The sequence below is a fragment of the Myzus persicae genome, unplaced genomic scaffold (assembly GCF_001856785.1).
Source record: "Myzus persicae strain clone G006 unplaced genomic scaffold, MPER_G0061.0, whole genome shotgun sequence".
NCBI classification, from domain to species: Eukaryota; Metazoa; Arthropoda; class Insecta; order Hemiptera; family Aphididae; genus Myzus; species Myzus persicae.
The window spans coordinates 411,328-429,241 of record NW_019104155.1 but is presented as its reverse complement, the minus strand read 5'-3'; the positions used below and the strand labels follow the sequence as shown (position 1 = coordinate 429,241).

At 27.3% G+C, this 17,914-nt stretch overlaps 2 protein-coding genes across 6 annotated transcripts; both read right to left on the bottom strand.

Moving 5' to 3' along the window:
* Positions 1-1,711: 1,711 nt before the first annotated feature.
* On the bottom strand, positions 1,712-7,912 carry LOC111039364 (putative neutral sphingomyelinase). Of its 3 annotated transcripts, none has more exons than XM_022322854.1 (7): positions 7,518-7,912; positions 7,255-7,428; positions 5,315-5,498; positions 4,712-4,912; positions 4,026-4,142; positions 3,538-3,679; positions 1,712-3,476 (listed from the first exon to the last, which is right to left on the bottom strand). In XM_022322854.1, the coding sequence occupies exons 1-7, from the start codon at positions 7,547-7,549 to the stop codon at positions 3,187-3,189; spliced, it is 1,140 nt and encodes a 379-aa protein (XP_022178546.1). In that variant the 5' UTR covers positions 7,550-7,912; the 3' UTR covers positions 1,712-3,186. The 3 variants fall into 3 exon arrangements, with proteins under 3 accessions (XP_022178546.1, XP_022178547.1, XP_022178548.1); XM_022322855.1 differs by having other exon boundaries at positions 7,255-7,446; positions 7,518-7,910; XM_022322856.1 differs by having other exon boundaries at positions 7,255-7,411; positions 7,518-7,910.
* Positions 7,913-10,676: 2,764 nt separating this feature from the next.
* On the bottom strand, positions 10,677-17,898 carry LOC111039370 (uncharacterized protein C34C12.4). Of its 3 annotated transcripts, XM_022322870.1 has the most exons (6): positions 17,689-17,789; positions 15,440-15,563; positions 13,275-13,375; positions 11,848-11,896; positions 11,255-11,433; positions 10,677-11,189 (listed from the first exon to the last, which is right to left on the bottom strand). In XM_022322870.1, exons 3-6 carry the CDS (start codon positions 13,341-13,343, stop codon positions 11,148-11,150), a joined length of 339 nt encoding a protein of 112 aa, XP_022178562.1. In that variant the 5' UTR covers positions 13,344-13,375; positions 15,440-15,563; positions 17,689-17,789; the 3' UTR covers positions 10,677-11,147. The 3 variants fall into 3 exon arrangements, with proteins under 3 accessions (XP_022178562.1, XP_022178559.1, XP_022178560.1); XM_022322867.1 differs by lacking the exon at positions 15,440-15,563 and having other exon boundaries at positions 17,689-17,898; XM_022322868.1 differs by lacking the exons at positions 15,440-15,563; positions 17,689-17,789 and adding an exon at positions 13,522-13,923.
* Between the last annotated feature and the right edge of the window lie 16 nt (positions 17,899-17,914).

The following is a 17,914-nucleotide window of genomic DNA, read 5'->3' as shown; positions in this document are numbered from 1 at the left end:
GGTACTTCAATAAATAATAATTATTTGACTTATGATTGGTTGCACTAAACATTTAATGAATCAATAGTGAGCTAATGGTCCTTTAAGAAGACGGAAGACGTCCCACCCGCATGTGTTATCTCCGGCTCACACACGAACGGCATAGCAAATTTTTATTCAATTTGTTTCAATATGTGTGCTGTTAGTTTTGATATAAGAGTGAATTGACCTATTACGCAATTTAAAGGTAAGATTTTTATCATATTTTAAAATGATTATAACTTACTTAAAAACAATAATATCAATAAAAGCCTACGTGGGGCCCTATAGATAATAATATTACCTTTATATTTTGTAATAGGTTTATCACCAATATCAAAATTAAGAGCACACTATTGAATCTGGTATACGAAAATTTGCTATATATCCTACGTGTGTAAGACGAAGAAAACACATGCGGATGCTACGTCCTCTTAAACAAGATTTAGTGGTAAATGAACTAAATTTAATCATTTTTTATGCAACACGCAGACCCTGGGGGGGGGAGGGGGGAGTAGAGGTCAACTGACCAACAGTTTTTTTCTCAGTAAAATCCTTAAAATGAACTACATAACTTTTATTTTTTTTATTTGAACTTAGCTACCATAGACATTTTTAACCCCTTTTACTTTTTGCACTTTGAGATTATTGGTTAAAATCTAAATCATCGCATTCAACTGAAAATTATCCAGTAGATAATTTTTCTGAAATTTTTGGAGTATCAAAAACAAAATTTGTACGACTAGTTTTTGAGTTCTACAGATAGAAGGTCCATAAAAGTAGTTTATAAGTTGTGGGGAGGAGGGGGGCTAATGGTGATATGAAATTGTAGCCATTAATATTAATCTATCAATATTAATAATTTGTAAAAATGGCCCAAGCATAATAAATACCTACTAGATACAATTTCCAATTTTAGATCTACCTATCTTATATTTATGTATTTTGTTTTAAGGACTATTATCCTCAATACAAACATTTTATTAACTATAAGAAACTAATCATTCAAATTTTGAATTATTATAATACATCAAAATTTTCAAAAAAATGATCCACTAATTAATTTAGAGTAAAAGAGGGGGTTGTCATTTGAAAAACAGTAGTATCACTACAGGACACTCTTTAAGTACTAATAAATAGTATAATAGTACTTCAAAATATGGTCTTTGAGTAGGTATATTTAAAAATTCCAAAAATATGAATTTTAATAAATTTATTATTAAAGGAAAAAATGGGGGTGAGCATGCTTGGCGAATCACCATGTACCAACATTTATAATAGTAATAATAATGATTAATGATGATGACAATTATAATATATTTTTCAAAAAATGGTGATACATTATCTACATAACTTATAGTATTATATACTTATAATTATTATTCATAAATTGCAGCATACCCCTATAAGCCAAGATTGTACATAAAATATATAAATATAATAATATTGTGGAATGTGGATGCACCTATAAAGTATGAATTTATTTATACTTAAGTAAAATCAAAACATACATAAGGTCCACCATGACCTAAAACAGATTTAGTCATTTGGCTATAGTAAACAAAGAAAGTTAAATAGGTATCTAATAATATAATTGATAATGAATAATGATATTTATATTTTAAAATATATTTATTAAAATTTGAAATGAATAGTAAAAGCAAAACAATAATTGTTAATTATTAACATTAAATAATATTGAATATTAGGTAATACTTTATTATTTGTTAAAGCACATGTATTAAGCAATTATAGGTATCATTCAATTCTAACAAAATAGAAAAAAAATTATATATTACTAATGAATAAATCTAGAACATTTCCCCCTTGATGCATTAGACATCCCCCCCAACAGGGCATTTCCTCCCCTAACAAAACATTATAAGTAAAAATATTAAGCAATAATATGCAATTCAAATCAATAAATGTATACATTAATAAATTAATAATTTAATTAAATAAATAAATAAAACATATTAATATAATTCAAAAATAGATTAAAGCACTATTGACAATACAAAAATCACTAATATAGATTTAAAAAAATATTAAACATTAAACCAAATACCAATTACAAATACAAATAAATAAATGTACTGTTTACGAGATTTTTCATTAAATATTCATACAAATTGATAAATTAATGTATAAATATAGTCCAATAATACTTTTACATAACTTTGGTTTATCAATCATTAACCATTAATTTGGGTAATAAATCCACAACGTGAATAATGATAGTTGATAAATGATCATATATTTTGGGTAAAACCAAAGAACCTATTTTCCAATCTATTATTATGTGTATAAAAATATATATTCATTCAGGGAGGAAATGCCTTAGTCAGGGAGGGAAGGAAGTCCAGTGCCACTAAAATCCTCGAGAGGGAAACGTCCAAATACCCTGATTAATATACAATATATGTACGAGCACGATGTTCCTACTTTAAACATTTTTGAATAAAAATAAATCTAGATTTATTAATTATAGATACTATCTACCTAGGTATTGTTAAACAATTTAATATTTTAATTAAAACTGAAATATTGTTTTGAAAACATTATATTGAGTTAACTGATTAAACATAATTAAATAACTAACAACGTAAAATAACAGCTATTGCAAATTAAGAGCTCACACACGAGTTCCCCCCTACCGTCCCAAAAAAACATACAATACAAACCATCAATAATACAAACCTACAATACTTACTAATAGCTAATGGCCACAGTTGCCGGGCTCAAGTTCAATAAAAAAAAAAAAAAAATTAAGAGCTAGGGAATGATAATGATTTAGAGTTAAGAACATATATCATTGATTAAATACATTTTTGAGTAATTAGGAGGTATTTAGGTCACTTCTTATTTAATGTTAATAATTCTAAAATTGTGTTTGAAGCATTTAAAAAAAAAGGAAAAATTACAAGCAAGCAGGATGTAACAGAAATAACTGACAAGTGTAATTAATTATGTAATAACTTTAGTCTTTTGTACTTATAAATATAAACATTTTTTTTTTTTAATATGTCAATAATTAAAAATAATCATAATTGAACTTCAAAAATATAAACTAGAATAAAATATATTATGTAGTTAGTTAATTAAATCTGTCAGCGCTATCTGTTACATGTATCTCAACCCTGTATATTATGAAAAAAACATTCTGTCTCATTGATTATAAAATAATGTTTCTATACGATGACGAAATCCGAGAACACAATTTTGTTCTGTCAATTTTGTAACCAAGTTATAAATCCACATGATGAAGACAATAAATAAAGTAGTAATAACAATGGTATCAGTATATAGTACTAGATCCAAATATATACTAAATATTATACAAATGATTGCAAATACAAGATACCATGATGATATTAATGGATTTATTACAGCTCTTTCATTACAGATATTCAGAGAAGTATTTAAAACGTTCCGAAATTCATTTTCAAATTTCAAGCCTGAAAATATAATATAAATGAAGTATAAATATTTTCCATAAAATATAAACGATTTTCTCACCAAAATTCTTAGAAATATTTCTTTCAATACTTATATTTGCTGATATTTCAAACACTGCTTCAATTGGTTCATGATCTGAGTAACTGAAATCTTGTCCAGGAACGCGATGTGGTAATGAATGTCTATGTTCATTTACAACCACCTAAATATTTTATACAACTTTTTATTAATCAAATCTATATATATATATATTTGTTTTTATTGTAGTATTTGTTCAGTTTCAGTACATTTTAATTTTTAATGATACCAATCATGTTAACATACTTGCATATTAGACATTTTATACCTATATTCAATCAAGTTGGTTCAAATGTGAAATAAGTAAAATCTTAACGATACAAAAGTTATAGAATGTTACACAGTATATTACATTACGTATAGTAGTTCCACAAGGATGTTGAAGGATTTTAATCTTCTACACTATGTTTTATCTTTGATATTTTCATATTCATAGGTACAAACGGATAATAAATAATAAATGAACTTACTAAATTCTTTTCATTAAATTTGTACAGTATAAAATCAATACGATCATTTATTTCATTAGCATCTTTGTATGAATTTTGAGGATGACTGTAAGTATACTCAATACTATTGTTTAAACACTAAAACATAATATAATATAATTATAATATAATTAATAAAAATTTAAAAAAGTAATAACTAATTGTTATTGACTTAAAAAAAAAATTATTAACGTAAAGTTAACACCCGATTATCTGTAGAAACTATAGATTTGAGTGCTGTTGCCAAAGTAGTTAAACCGAAAAAAATGCAAATCAATACTGAACACATGAATGTTATTCAACATTTTTAATGAATAGTATTGGACCCACACACAACTATGACTTAATAAACAAAATATTCAAGTAACTATAAGTTTTTATTATTTAATTAATATACAAGTTCATTAAAAATATCTTGTTTTTGCAACCAGACTAGACTAATTCATGAAACTAACTGTAGAAATGACATTTTCTGTTTAACTTTAAATCGGTTTGTACTGATCCATTTACATGCGTTCATTAATCAATGATATTTTTTTTTTTACATAATTCCTATAATTCTGTAGATAATCAAGAGTTTACCATAGTCCGTAGTTATAAATATTTTTTAAATATTATGCCACAGTAATTTCATATTGGATCTATAAATTCCTTTTTTTTTTAATTACCGCTGAATAAGAGTCCATCATGTTTGCACCCAAACATACTAATTTATAGCAAATGTCATTTGGACTAGAATTGAGATCACCAGCTAAAACTGCTAAATCAGAACCAGCAGATGTAATACGTATTAAATTTGCAGTTTCAAAAGCTTGTAGTATTCTGTGAATTGTGTATTTATCATTTGATGCATTATAACAAGCATGTAACTGAAATTAAGATAAAATTAAAAAATCATGCACATATTTATGATTTGAGTACCAAGTAGTACCATCCAACAGTACCGATTATGACATGCCAAACTTTTATGAAAGCTGAAATGAATGAATAAAATTTTATCACACAACCAGTTTTATGCTGTAGGGCATATTATTCAAACCATGATATTTGGTAGAAAATATTTTAAATTATGATTGTTAAGTATAGACTATATTATACATTTTAAATGTAAGCAATCCAACTAAAAAAATATTCTTAACAAAAAAGCTTTCGGCATGCCATAATTTGAATTGTTTTGATTTAGGTACTAAGATTATTGAAGTAAAGAAACCTTAAAAAGTTAAGTTTATTTAAGTTGAATATTAATTGTTGATAAAAAATCATAAAATTACATGTGTAGTGTATACATCTACAATAAAGCCTTTGACATTGAGACGGCACAGGCCAATGCCTTTTCCACCAAACCAATCTCCATGCCAAAACATATGTGAATAACCATTCAAAATAAACGAGTGGTAATGGTGATCAATTATTGGATAACGTGACATGATGCACATTCCTGATCCTAACATGCCACTTTAAAAAATAATAACAATAATATTAAATGTCAAATTAAACTTAAGATTTTTTATTTTATATGTGCTTTTATTTATAAACTATTATAGTACAACAAATTACAGTATATTGTTATTACCCATAATGTTCTAATAATAAATCATAAACATAAATATTTAAAAAATATTAAAATTAAAAAACCCGTCTTCATTATGAAGGAAATAACTAGAGGACTCGGAGGAGATTGTAATTTGGTAAGATGTACTAAGATGTGAGTGCAGGAAAGTGGGCAGTAAAAAGTGATATGCAGAAAGTTGCATGGATTTGGATTTTCTTTAAGTTGGTGGATGAGTTGAGGGAAAAAAGATAATGTGAAGAGGTAATAGGTATTAGCTGAATATAAGGCTTAGGTTTCTTGTTATGATAGTCTGTCTAGGACAAGGCTCAAAGAAACATTATATTTTTTTTGTTTTCTTGAGCTTAAGCAATAGCAAAAATGTTAGCATTAAAATATAGGGAACTAGTTATTTTAAAATCACATTTGTATGATGAATAGGTACTCTTCGTAGACAAGTTTTAAATATTTTTTATGATAGTTATCTCCATATTTAATTTTGAAAGAACTGTGAAAACTATGTTAATTATAATACACGCTATGGCGCATCTTGCAATAACTCAGAAAAGTAGGTTAATCAAATGACATCGGTGATCTGTTGATGAAATTCTGTAAAAACCTAATTGCATTATAATTTATCAAACTTTGATGGTAACACTTTGAGTGTCTTTTGTCTTCAGAAACAGTTTATAATATGTATTGTCTATTATAGTATACAGGGTGATCCATTTGAGGGTACACCAATTATCTCAAAAACTATTAACTTTAAAAAAAAATTTTTCGCCCTTTTTTACCTTTATTGGTGAAACCACAATCAACTTTTGATTTTCAAATGAGAACATATGATAAAAAGGTCATAAATAAATTAAACCATTTTATTTATGAATATTAGTATTAACATTTTTCATTATTTTATTAGCGAGATACAGTTCTTCAAAGTTTGCTAGTTTAAGGAGGTGTTGATTATACTATTTATTTATCTGTAAAGACCAGGAGCTATAAGTGATGAATTTGATACTGTTCAACCTAAGGTAATAATTAATAAGTGATAACTATTGTACTTTGAACCCTACACATTTATAGCCTATCAAGATAGGTTATTTTTATTCGTTAGGCCAAATTATAAAGAATGATTAGTATAAAACTGGTTATTTGAAGCACTAACAACTATACCACCTCCTTAAACCACCAAACTTTGAGGAACTGAATCTTGCAAACCAAATAACGAAAAATAAATATTTTAGTGTGAAAATGTATAAAAAAAAAAGTTTTATGAAACTTATGACCAAAATTCTATGTTACCATTTGAAAATCAAAAGTTGACACTGGTTTCAGCAATAAATATAAGGGTGAAAAAAATTTAAATAGTATACAGTTTGAGGAAAGCATAAATCTAAGTGTAGAAACAAAAATTCAAAAAAAGTTAATACTTTTTTGAATAATTAGTGTACCTTCTTAAATGGATCACCTTGTATACGGTGTTCAAAAAAAAAAATTTAAGGAGTTTATACCAAGCCAAATGGGACTGTTTGACTGTTTACCATCAGAGCTGTACCATTTGTCTTAATCATTAGTAGAAGCTGTTGATGAGCTTAATTGTAATATAATATATTTTAAATTAGGTATTCATTAATAGTTTAAGCATTTTATCTAACATAATACCTGTGGAAATAATGTATGTATTTAAATACATTGTCACAAGATGCTTTTAAGTATTTGTAATCATCTTCGCACCATAATTCCTGTAAGCACACAACATCATATCCATTGTTTGTTAAACTGTCAGCTAATGCTCGTACTCGAGCATTACGATCTTTGGCTGCAAATTTCAAACCCCTAAAATTATATTTGTCTCTGATCAAAATAATATAGTAAGTAAGTACTAAGTAATAAAGCAAAAATCAAAATAGCAAAATAGTAAATACCATATATTTAAAGTGAAAATACTGAGTTTCATTATACTTAGTAGTTAGGATAAATATTATATAAGATTAATGTTGAATATTGAATACACGTTTAAATAACTCAATAGAACCTAATACGTTTTGACAAAACTTGATTTCACAATTAGTTTCAGACTCTCAAAGTTTCAACATGATTCATTAATTAATAATTAGGTAAAGACTACAAGCCGGAAACAAACAGGCGGGTATCTTTCCTACTGCGGGAACTTGAAGTATAGGTCATAGATAAAAGATTAATAAGCCAGGTGATTAGGCTTTTTCGATCGTCTACTTTCGTATCCACTATTCCACTATCCAGTCCTTTCTATATTTCTATCTTAAAAAATAAAAAGTAAAATCGTGGTGATTGATTACTGACAACGTTATCATCATCATTCATATCACAATACTTCTATCAATTTTGTTGTTAATATTTATAATCTCACTCAGTTTTGTATAAATTGTTTATGAAATCCTTGAAAAAGTTACTTTATTCTCTCTCTCGCACGTCATGACTTCAAGCAATTAGCAAATACTATATACGATATCGTACCTATATAGTATTTGCTTCAACTTCAAGTCCTTCATAAACTCAGTTCAAGCCTGACAAGCCTTCCAGCGTCCGGCCGCGCCTGTCGGTGTGACGGATATAGTGTTATACATATACTTATACTATACTAGTATACTACGGAACAATAGTTATGCACAAAACGAGAACGAGTATAATGGCGCGCTGTCCATAACCAATTATTAATTTTTATTTTGTCTTGCCGGGGTCCATACAATATATTATTATATGCACAGAATATTCAATATACTATTTTAAATAGTTTCACCCATTCTGTATTTTTGTACTACATGCGTGTAAGTCCTTGTACTCCCCTCTAGAAGAAATTCACTATTCTTTAGTATCAGCATTTAGCCAATACTCGAACATTTTATTATAATACGTAAAATTGGTCTGACATGAGTAGGAACTAGGATTATACGGTAGGCGTAGGACCACGGGTGTCGGGTATTTATTATTTAAGGCTGTACCGCGGCTGTGGGAATCGACGTCCCGTGAACAAAGATTACCAGTGTTACCTTTCGTGGAGATATTTTCATAGTATTACTTATTAGGTATCCAATCTATCGGACATTTGGAACTAACTTCTTTCGAATTATAAAATTGAATAATATGAATTAATATGTATTTTAAACAAATTTAAAAATGTAAAAACACGTCTGCACGGCCTGACCAAATTTCTTATCCTGTTGGATTAACCAAACCGTATTATTGTGTGTAAGGGGCTTAAAATAGTAGAAATAAAGGTAAACAATTTGATATTAAGTTAACTAGGAATTTTAGTGAAACGAAAGGTGATCCGTATATTAATATTATCTATACTCATCATAGACTACTTAATCTATGGATAGGTCTATTGTACCCACAACTCTTAGTTCATACACATGGGCGAAACTACGGAATACAGGTCCCATGGCCTGACTTAACAGAATTGAAAATTAAAAATATATTTTTGTATACATAATTTGGACAGTCCTCATAATATTTTCTAGTTTCGATTATGCAGTTTTAACATAGACCTTATACTAAGAATACTTAACTTACCTAACCTATACTTAGTACACGGTCTATGAGTTGTATCGACAGTGATGGACATGAAATTAACATATTTTATGATTAAAAACCAGTTTCGCAAAATCTAATTTGTTTTTTTTTGCTGGCCACAATTCGAAAACAACAAAAAAGTAGACTGTAGACTAGAATTTTTCCAAAATATTTGGATTTCCCTTTTCTACACATGAAAAATTAAAAAAATATATTCTGACAGTTTTTGAGCTATTTTATATTTACATAAGAATTGTCATTCTAAGTTTAGGAAGACTTTAAACTTGGGGAAGATAACATTTTTGTTTGATAGTAGTATAAGAGTTTGAAAATTTAATTCTACGATCATCATAAGTTTTTCTTACAGTAATAAAAAATACAGTCACAGTTTTTTTATAAGTTTTTAATATCCCATTCGACAAAAATTATCAAAATTGCGAAAATTTGTTCACTATTTTGTTTTTAAAAATCATTTAATTTTTAATTTTTTTCCTATACTTATACACAATTTATAATCAATGACTAAGGTTTGAAAATTTGATGGAAGGTTTCTCAGAAGTTTTCTTTAAAAAAAAAAATATTCAACCTACTATATAACTAATAACTAGTGAAATATATTACTTAGATAGTAATATAAATAAAATATCATAATTCATTAAATATACTTAATAATTAAAGCTGTCACTCACCAAAGATTCGGGTCTTTGCTCAGAATCATTTTTTGTAAACAATGATTGATCATTAATTTAAATTTAAAACATACATTACAGTGACTAAGTGACTACACAGACCTTATGTACATAAGAGGCCAGAGTGGTTACCTACTTTCCCTTTAATTTTGTATTTCCCTATTATATTGATAAGTACTGAGAATCTTTAATTGTGATCAAACAAAAGCATCAACTAGTTCCAATATGCTATCAGAAACCATGATCAAAACGTTTTGTCTACTAAAGAAACATAACATGTAGACAGAAACAAAATAAACATTCATCACTATAAAATAATTAGTAATTACATTAACATCCGCTCAAAACTAAAATTATAACATTTCACCGTAAAAATATTGAAACACCATGTGCAAAGTAAGAGAGTAAAAGGCTCAATGGATCATTTAACTAGGCTTGGGTGCACTCAACACCAACTATACAACAGAGCATGGGCGGATAGGCCTACCGGGAAATGCCCGGTTTCTCGGTTGGCCCCCTCTTCGTATTTCGGTATTGGGGCCCTTTAATAAAATGCAATTGCCTATGATAGAAATAATTTTTTCATGTGTTTCATGTGTTTTTTTCAGGGGCCCCTTTGTAAAATTTCCCAGTAGGCCAAAATTGGCCTATCCGCCCATGCAACAGAGTGATTTTTTGTTTTATTTTTAAAGTTACGTTTAAGAAAATGTAAAAACTTAATTGAATACATATTATGGTAAATTTTAATTCATCCCCATGAAATATTAACAATATTATGCTTTATCGGTTCTTGTAAATATATTAAAATATTAATTTAACAAAATAACAATAAAATAAGAATTAAATTAAAAATAAAACAGCTATAATAAATCAATCAATTCACACACTCAATACTAAATACATTTCTGTACATATTCTCTTCTTGTTATTGCATATGATAAAAGTAATATATAATATTATAATGTATAATAATTAATAATAATATTTTCCACTCAACTAACACAGATCTCCAATATAATTTCATTGTTTGTCATAATAGATGAAAAAAAAAATTATCTTATGTGTGCGTATATAATATAATTTTATCATGTTTAATGTTAAGGTATATTTATTTTTTTGTAGTATAAAAACAATGAATAGATGTTTCACTTTAGTGCAGTGGATTTTGTCAGTCAAGTGGGAAACTTTAATTAAAATTTTAAGTTCTTAAATCTATGTGATTATAATGATTATCTGTGGAATAATGGAAGGGAATTTTAGATTGAGCGAGCTCAAAATTCTTGTAGAATGTATCGTCAAAATATCATATTATCACTGGGCTCCCATTGATGGAGGAGGTGGCGATGGTGGATCCTAAAAATAAAAATATTCTTATAAATATCTGAAGTATTCTTAATAAGTTTTAACGTAATCCATACATCTGATCCATTATTGTCAGATCCACCAAATGGTAATTTTTTTATAGTTTCCTCTTGTGCACGAGCCGGATTAGGACGCAGAAAGTACAAAGCCATAGCAATAACAACCCAAATTCCAGTTAATAAGATGAAATTAGTATCTTCACTATTTGATGCCAATGGACCATCCAATCTTTGCACTATAAAAATTAAACTTTATATTATAATTTATTAACATATAGTTATAAAATAATCATAAATATTATCAAATAGAATAAGTACAGCCTTATAGCCCAATATAGGTGTATTTCCCTACTGTAAAGGTACATAATAATTAAAAACAATTAAATTTGTTTCTACAGGAATACCAAATATTAAAAACGTCTTAAACATTTTCTCATTCAAATTAACTGGTATTAATACTGTAATAAAAAAAATTTTCATTTAATTGTTAAAATAAAAAATACATTTTTAGAAATAAATACATGATGTCAGCTATGTAGCTCAATAAAAAATAATGAAAATTAAAAATTAAAGACTTATTGTAATATTATCCAATGCAACAAAGATAAAAGTTTTTAGGGATTTACTATAAACATAAAATCTAAATTTACCTGGTTCCAAGCAATCAATATCTGTGCATGCCGACTGTGACTGACGTAGCTACAAACATTTTTTTTATTAATTGATTACATAGATATTTTTTAATTTAGGCCAATATCCCACTTGCGAAAAATCGACTCATGGATTTAGCAGATATCAAAACACATTTTTATATACATATAAATATACTATAGCGGAAAAAATATTTCACTTGTTTTGATATTGCAGAAATTCCACAAGTGTGACACTGACCTTAAACATATCTACATTAAATTAAATACTTATTTAATTATATTATAAAATTATAGTCAAAATTAAATTATCATGAAATGTAAGAATGGCTTTTTCTATTAACAGGTTAACAACCAATACAATACTTTATGGAATTTAAAATTGATGGTCACCATTATTAATTAGTTACTTAATTAATAACTTATCTTAGTAAAATATTATTTAAGTCTTCATTAGGTCACAATTTATTGTCTTGACTATTATTTACTTTATTTACACATATTTATGATAAATTGGGATATTCTATTGTTCTATTGATCTGATAGTATACTTAAAGTGGTGACAAATTTTTATAGAACTTTAAGTCTCAATTTGACAGTAAAATTAGAGAAATGTCTTGATGAAAACTAGTAGCTAGGGGATCAAGAGAAGAAAATATATCAATGACAGGCCATATTATGATGTTATTATAGATCACTGACAACAAAAATTATGTTGTACAGTTGTATTTAGATATTATGATTTAAATTGAACTCTCCAGCTGTGACCTCAATAATCATAACTAATTATACTGTGTCTCAAAAGAGAATAATAAGTCAGCTGACCGATTTATGTTTGTGTTGCGCACCTCCCACCTATGTCGAGTATTAAAGTGATCACATGGTACTCGATGTGCCAATCAAATTACCGACGATGCACAAAAAGTGATTTTTCTATTTTGAGACATAGTATAGGTAGGGTACCTATTTATATTTAACACTATTTGTGATAAAAGTTTTTTATTACTAATTTTACTAGGAATATCTACACTTAATCAAAAGTACAAGGAATTGTTAAAAAAAACAAGTTTTTATGTGTACTTAAATGAAGTACCTAATTAGAGCATAAATTATGTTGAGACCATAGTTTTAAGCATAGTGAGTCATGTTTTGTATTTAACATATAACAATACAACAATATGAAGTTGGAATTCATAGAGAAAGAGCATTACAGAAATGTGGTATATTGATTGAATTTTATATTTTTAATATTATAATATTAATTAATAGCTTAATTAATATATTTATTAGTTAATGTGAGATTAACTAAGTATTGAGGTATTAGGTACAATATGTTATCGGCCAATGTTTGTTTATTATACAAGAAGCACTTGAACAGATACACTTCAAAGTATTGTTTCAAAATAACAATATTATTTTTTACTTACCAGTGACAGCAGTCGTTGCATAGATAGCTCATGATTCCAAAAACATTCGCATGGGTCGTTATCGCTCATGGTAAAAATACAAACTTCAAAACCAACTTAATCTATAACAATGATGAAAGCATATTATAGAAATATTAGCTACCCTGGCCACTCACTGCGAAGTACTCATTTTCCAAATTCACTGACAACCCAAGTCGCAAATGTTGGGCAATGTTACGTGTATATTATTATAGATACATGACGTTACCTGTTGTATTGAAAATTGAAATAGCCCAAGTTATTGTAATTTGTAATTAGGATAACGGCTGCGACTACAACTAAACCAGTAGTCAAGTAATAATTACGTGTTTAATATTATGTATAATGCTCTTCAATAATTACAATAATAACTTATAATAAATGTCCAACTCAAATATTCAACAGTGCCACGACAGACTGGACTAATCACTAGATAATAGTTTTAAGGATATAATAATTAACGACGCCGTCGAACGAAGCCCGAATGTAAACACGACTTGTAGTGGACGGTGGTAAAAAAACTAGCACCAACAATATTATTATAGTAATAATATTATTATAGATATACTAAAGTGCTACAATTTGTTGCCAGTTGTAACAAAGATAACGATCATAATATTATTATCTTCAAAACCTGGTGAACTGTGCCACAACCAGCTGATAAAACATCGTCCGCGTATACACAATACGTTTATATAACATAAATATGGTAGGCAACATCGTATTTGACTTTATATCAATAAATAATAAATATTAAAATACCAATAATAAAATGCCAAAAAATAATAAAACCTCATACGTGTACACCGTTCACTTGCTATTACAATTTATTAATTTTGGAAGCCGGAAAGGGGAGGGGGTCAATGGTATTCCACAATTGGGACCATAATATTATTATTTATAGGTCTATGCTATACCTACATATATTATTGATTATAATTATAAATAGTATTAGTATTCATAATCAATGTATAATATATTATATTTTTAGTCATTAGAGAGTTTTTCGACAAATTGAATATCGACTCAGCGGGTTAAGTGCAGTTGGCCTATGTCTAAGAATTAAGACATTTTAAAGTTCATTAAAAAATGATTTAAATACATCCACAACTCAACTCATGTCTAACTTTCTGTCTGTCTAATATTATATAGGTTATTTTTAGCCTTTGTTCTTACTAAGTTACTAACTGATTATTACTATAGAGATTTAGGTATCTAATTATTACCTATTAGCTAGGTACTACCATACCATCACCATTCACCACAATACTACAAAAGATTAATACATATTTTAGATTCTAAACGGAGAGATCAAGATGGATATATTGAATTTACAATGATGTTTTTTGTTGAATATTGTGTTAATAGTAGTATAGTACAGACACTACCATAGAGTAATAGGTACTTTATGACGTACACGCGATTTATAGTAGAAAAAATGCTTAGATTTTCAACTTCTATATCTTTTCTGATAGGAAAGTGGATCAAATTGATATTTTGGGGATCAAAAAGAAAAAATTCACAGTGGAAGTACTTTCCTTTTAATAATTGGGAAAAACGAATAAAAAAATTAGGAAAAAACTGGCATTCTTAGAGTGCACTATTCCACGGTTGGGTGGTTTACTGGTATTAACTATAACATACTATTCTATTATAATCAAACATTAATATTATAATAAATGCAATGTATTCGAGGAAAAATAAACCAACCTACCTACCACAATACTAACGTCTAACACCAAAATAAACTATTTTATTAACAAAAAACATAATATCAAACATATTTATTAATATACCTATGCTACCAGGTACTCAGAATCGTTTTTGTATGCAATGATTTATTATTGAAATCAAATTTAGAACAATACAATTACAGTGCCTTACTTAATGACGAGGAACACTTGAAACCACGATTGAAGATATACAAGATATAATACGTCATATTATACTTAATCGTGCTTGAAACAGTAAAATACATACAGTGCAGCAAATTAAGATAATATTTTTTAAAGATCATAATTGTATTATTTCAAAAATATCATGTAATTTTCTGTTACTGACTTTTTTGTTCAAAGTGTTCTTTGTTCAGTGTTATTATTTTGTAATTAATTACTATGGATATTAAAATGATACCACACATTACTCACCGTAAGCCAACATTTTGATAAGGATATTCATTAGGTATTCATATTTCATACACATAAGAAACAACACATGTGGACAAAACATGACAAAACCCCATCAGATGGAATATGTGCCGTGGAAGTTTAGCTAAATACAACATTTTAGACTATTTTAAATTTTAATCCTATTTTGAGGCGAGTTCAAAATCATACATACTGCTCAGTGGCGCATACACGATGGGTGGCGTTAGATATTCACCCCTTTGATATTTTTTTACTATATGTATAGGTGTATAAAAATTAATAAAATTAAGAAAAACATTTTGATATATTTAACATATTAAAGGTTAAATGTAATTTTTTTATATAACCCCTCCCATTGCAAATATATGTGTGCGCCACTGACACTGCTTCTGAAGGCGCTGTCCTCCAAGCAACGTAAGTCTAAAATACCGAATGTTTCAAAAGAACTTGTTATAACATTAACATGCATATTAATTTACCCATAAGTAGTATAAATTAATGATAAATTAAGATTACGTTTATTAAACTTTAAGACGTATAACTAAACGTCTTTATGTATAATATGTCAAGTTATTTATTTCGGTAAATTAATGAGCTGTGAGCACTAGACAAACACTAGTTCAAAAAGCTATTAATAAAAAATAAAAATAAAAATATCTTCTATGTACGTAATTAATATAGCATTAGTACGATTCTTTAAATTATAATAAACATATTATTTCATTTTCGTACTATCAAAACATTGATCAGTCAGATGAGATTTAAATGTTGATTGTTGTTACTAACATCATTAAACGATTTAAACGTCTATTTCTATTATTCCGAGCTCGCTTGAAATTTATTTAAAATTATACTATATATAAGTTTTACAATGTGAGATTTTTCAATTTTCTTTTACTTGGACTCTATTTCCGGGATAGTATAAAAGCTCAAACAGTTACATCAATATTATATAGTTACCTACTACGTAGCATCTAGGTACCTACCTACTGTACCTACTGGCTAACACCTGCAACCTAAGTAGCTATTTATAATATAATATCATAGTGGACAGTGGACAGGGGACACATATATTATTACGTTTTCCCACACCACATCATTTTAAAAGTACAAATAAATACGTCACTGAATTAGATTGATTATTATACAGAAAATTCAACTATTCAATTAAATTGTAATTCTTGTGAAAATCACAGATTATTAATAATTGCTGACCAATTTTTTTGAAAAACCTGGCTTCTTCGTTAATTGAATGATGCAATTATTTTCCAACAATTTTATTTTCACCAGTTGAAAATACAATTTTAATATTTATGTAGGTTGGGTACTGACTAAATGATGTTAAGTTGGCTATTATGAAATAAATGAACACGTAGTTAGATTAGGCTATAAAGAATTGGCTTCTAATTTTATTTTACGGCTGAAATCTGTTTTATTAAGCATAATAATACAAAATCTTGAAGTTTTTATTTTTTATTTTTTAAGTTTAGGAATGTAGAGAGGTAGCTCTGTGGGCATAGGGCTTATTATTTTATTATAATTATTATAGCTTGTAGGCATAAGATGGGTACTTGAGGTAATAACTAATAAAGTAATAAGTAACTAATCATACAGAAGACAGATATTATGATTAAGAATTATTAATTAGTTGTAACAGTACTATTTATTTCTTAAAATAATTAAGATGATTTAATTTATTTGTATAATTTAAAATATTGTATGTACATCTATTAATTATTATATATACATAGTTTTACACTTAAGTTATAAAAACATAAAATATGTTTATAATTTTGTATTTATTATGAAGCTAATTGAACTAAAATATGTTTGAGTAGGTACCTATTACTCCATACCAAACTTTTTGATCCAACCAGAGTTTTTTAATTATTAAATAAAATATTACATAGCTGTATCCCATGGTACCTATACATATAATTGAAGAGAGGTTTACGTTTTTATTCAAATCACCAATATTGTTGATACATGTAAAGCAAGAAACAATATTATTAAGATTCAAATTCTAATAATGATAGTTATCTATAGGAAGTTATTAATTATTATTTATTAAATTTAGGTACTGTATAATATATCTAGAGATATAATATTATAATATATTATAAATACCTACTCAGTTTATATTTTTTTATTTAATATTGAAGTAAAATATAATAACGACAATAGCATTAGTATTATAACATAGACCTAGTTTATTCTAATATGATTAAAATGCTAAAAAAGAAAATTACCTTAAAATGGAAAAACTTGTCGAAAATTCAACAGACTTGTATTTTGTCGGAAAATATCGGAAAACTGAACGAATCCAATTCAATGTTATTATTTCTTAGTTAAAATTTATTTTTTGTATACGTGTAATTTTGCTTGTAAAAAAAAAAAAAAAACATCCCGCCAGTCTAAAATGTTAGCGAAACAACACGCAAGCGCCGCAAATGATACGGTTCCGATTGGTCGGCG

Excerpts from the sequence above, each read along its gene's own strand:
- LOC111039364 (XM_022322854.1), bottom strand. The coding sequence starts at position 7,549 with ATGAAACTCAGTATTTTCACTTTAAATATATG. Across the intron at positions 4,143-4,711 it reads TGATGGACTCTTATTCAGCG|TGTTTAAACAATAGTATTGA; the intron begins GTAATTAAAAAA and ends ATTATGTTTTAG. Across the intron at positions 3,477-3,537 it reads AAATATTTCTAAGAATTTTG|GCTTGAAATTTGAAAATGAA; the intron begins GTGAGAAAATCG and ends TTATATTTTCAG.
- LOC111039370 (XM_022322867.1), bottom strand. The coding sequence starts at position 13,343 with ATGAGCGATAACGACCCATGCGAATGTTTTTGGAATCATGAGCTATCT. Across the intron at positions 11,897-13,274 it reads TGCAACGACTGCTGTCACTG|CTACGTCAGTCACAGTCGGC; the intron begins GTAAGTAAAAAA and ends AAATGTTTGTAG. Across the intron at positions 11,434-11,847 it reads TATTGATTGCTTGGAACCAG|TGCAAAGATTGGATGGTCCA; the intron begins GTAAATTTAGAT and ends TAATTTTTATAG.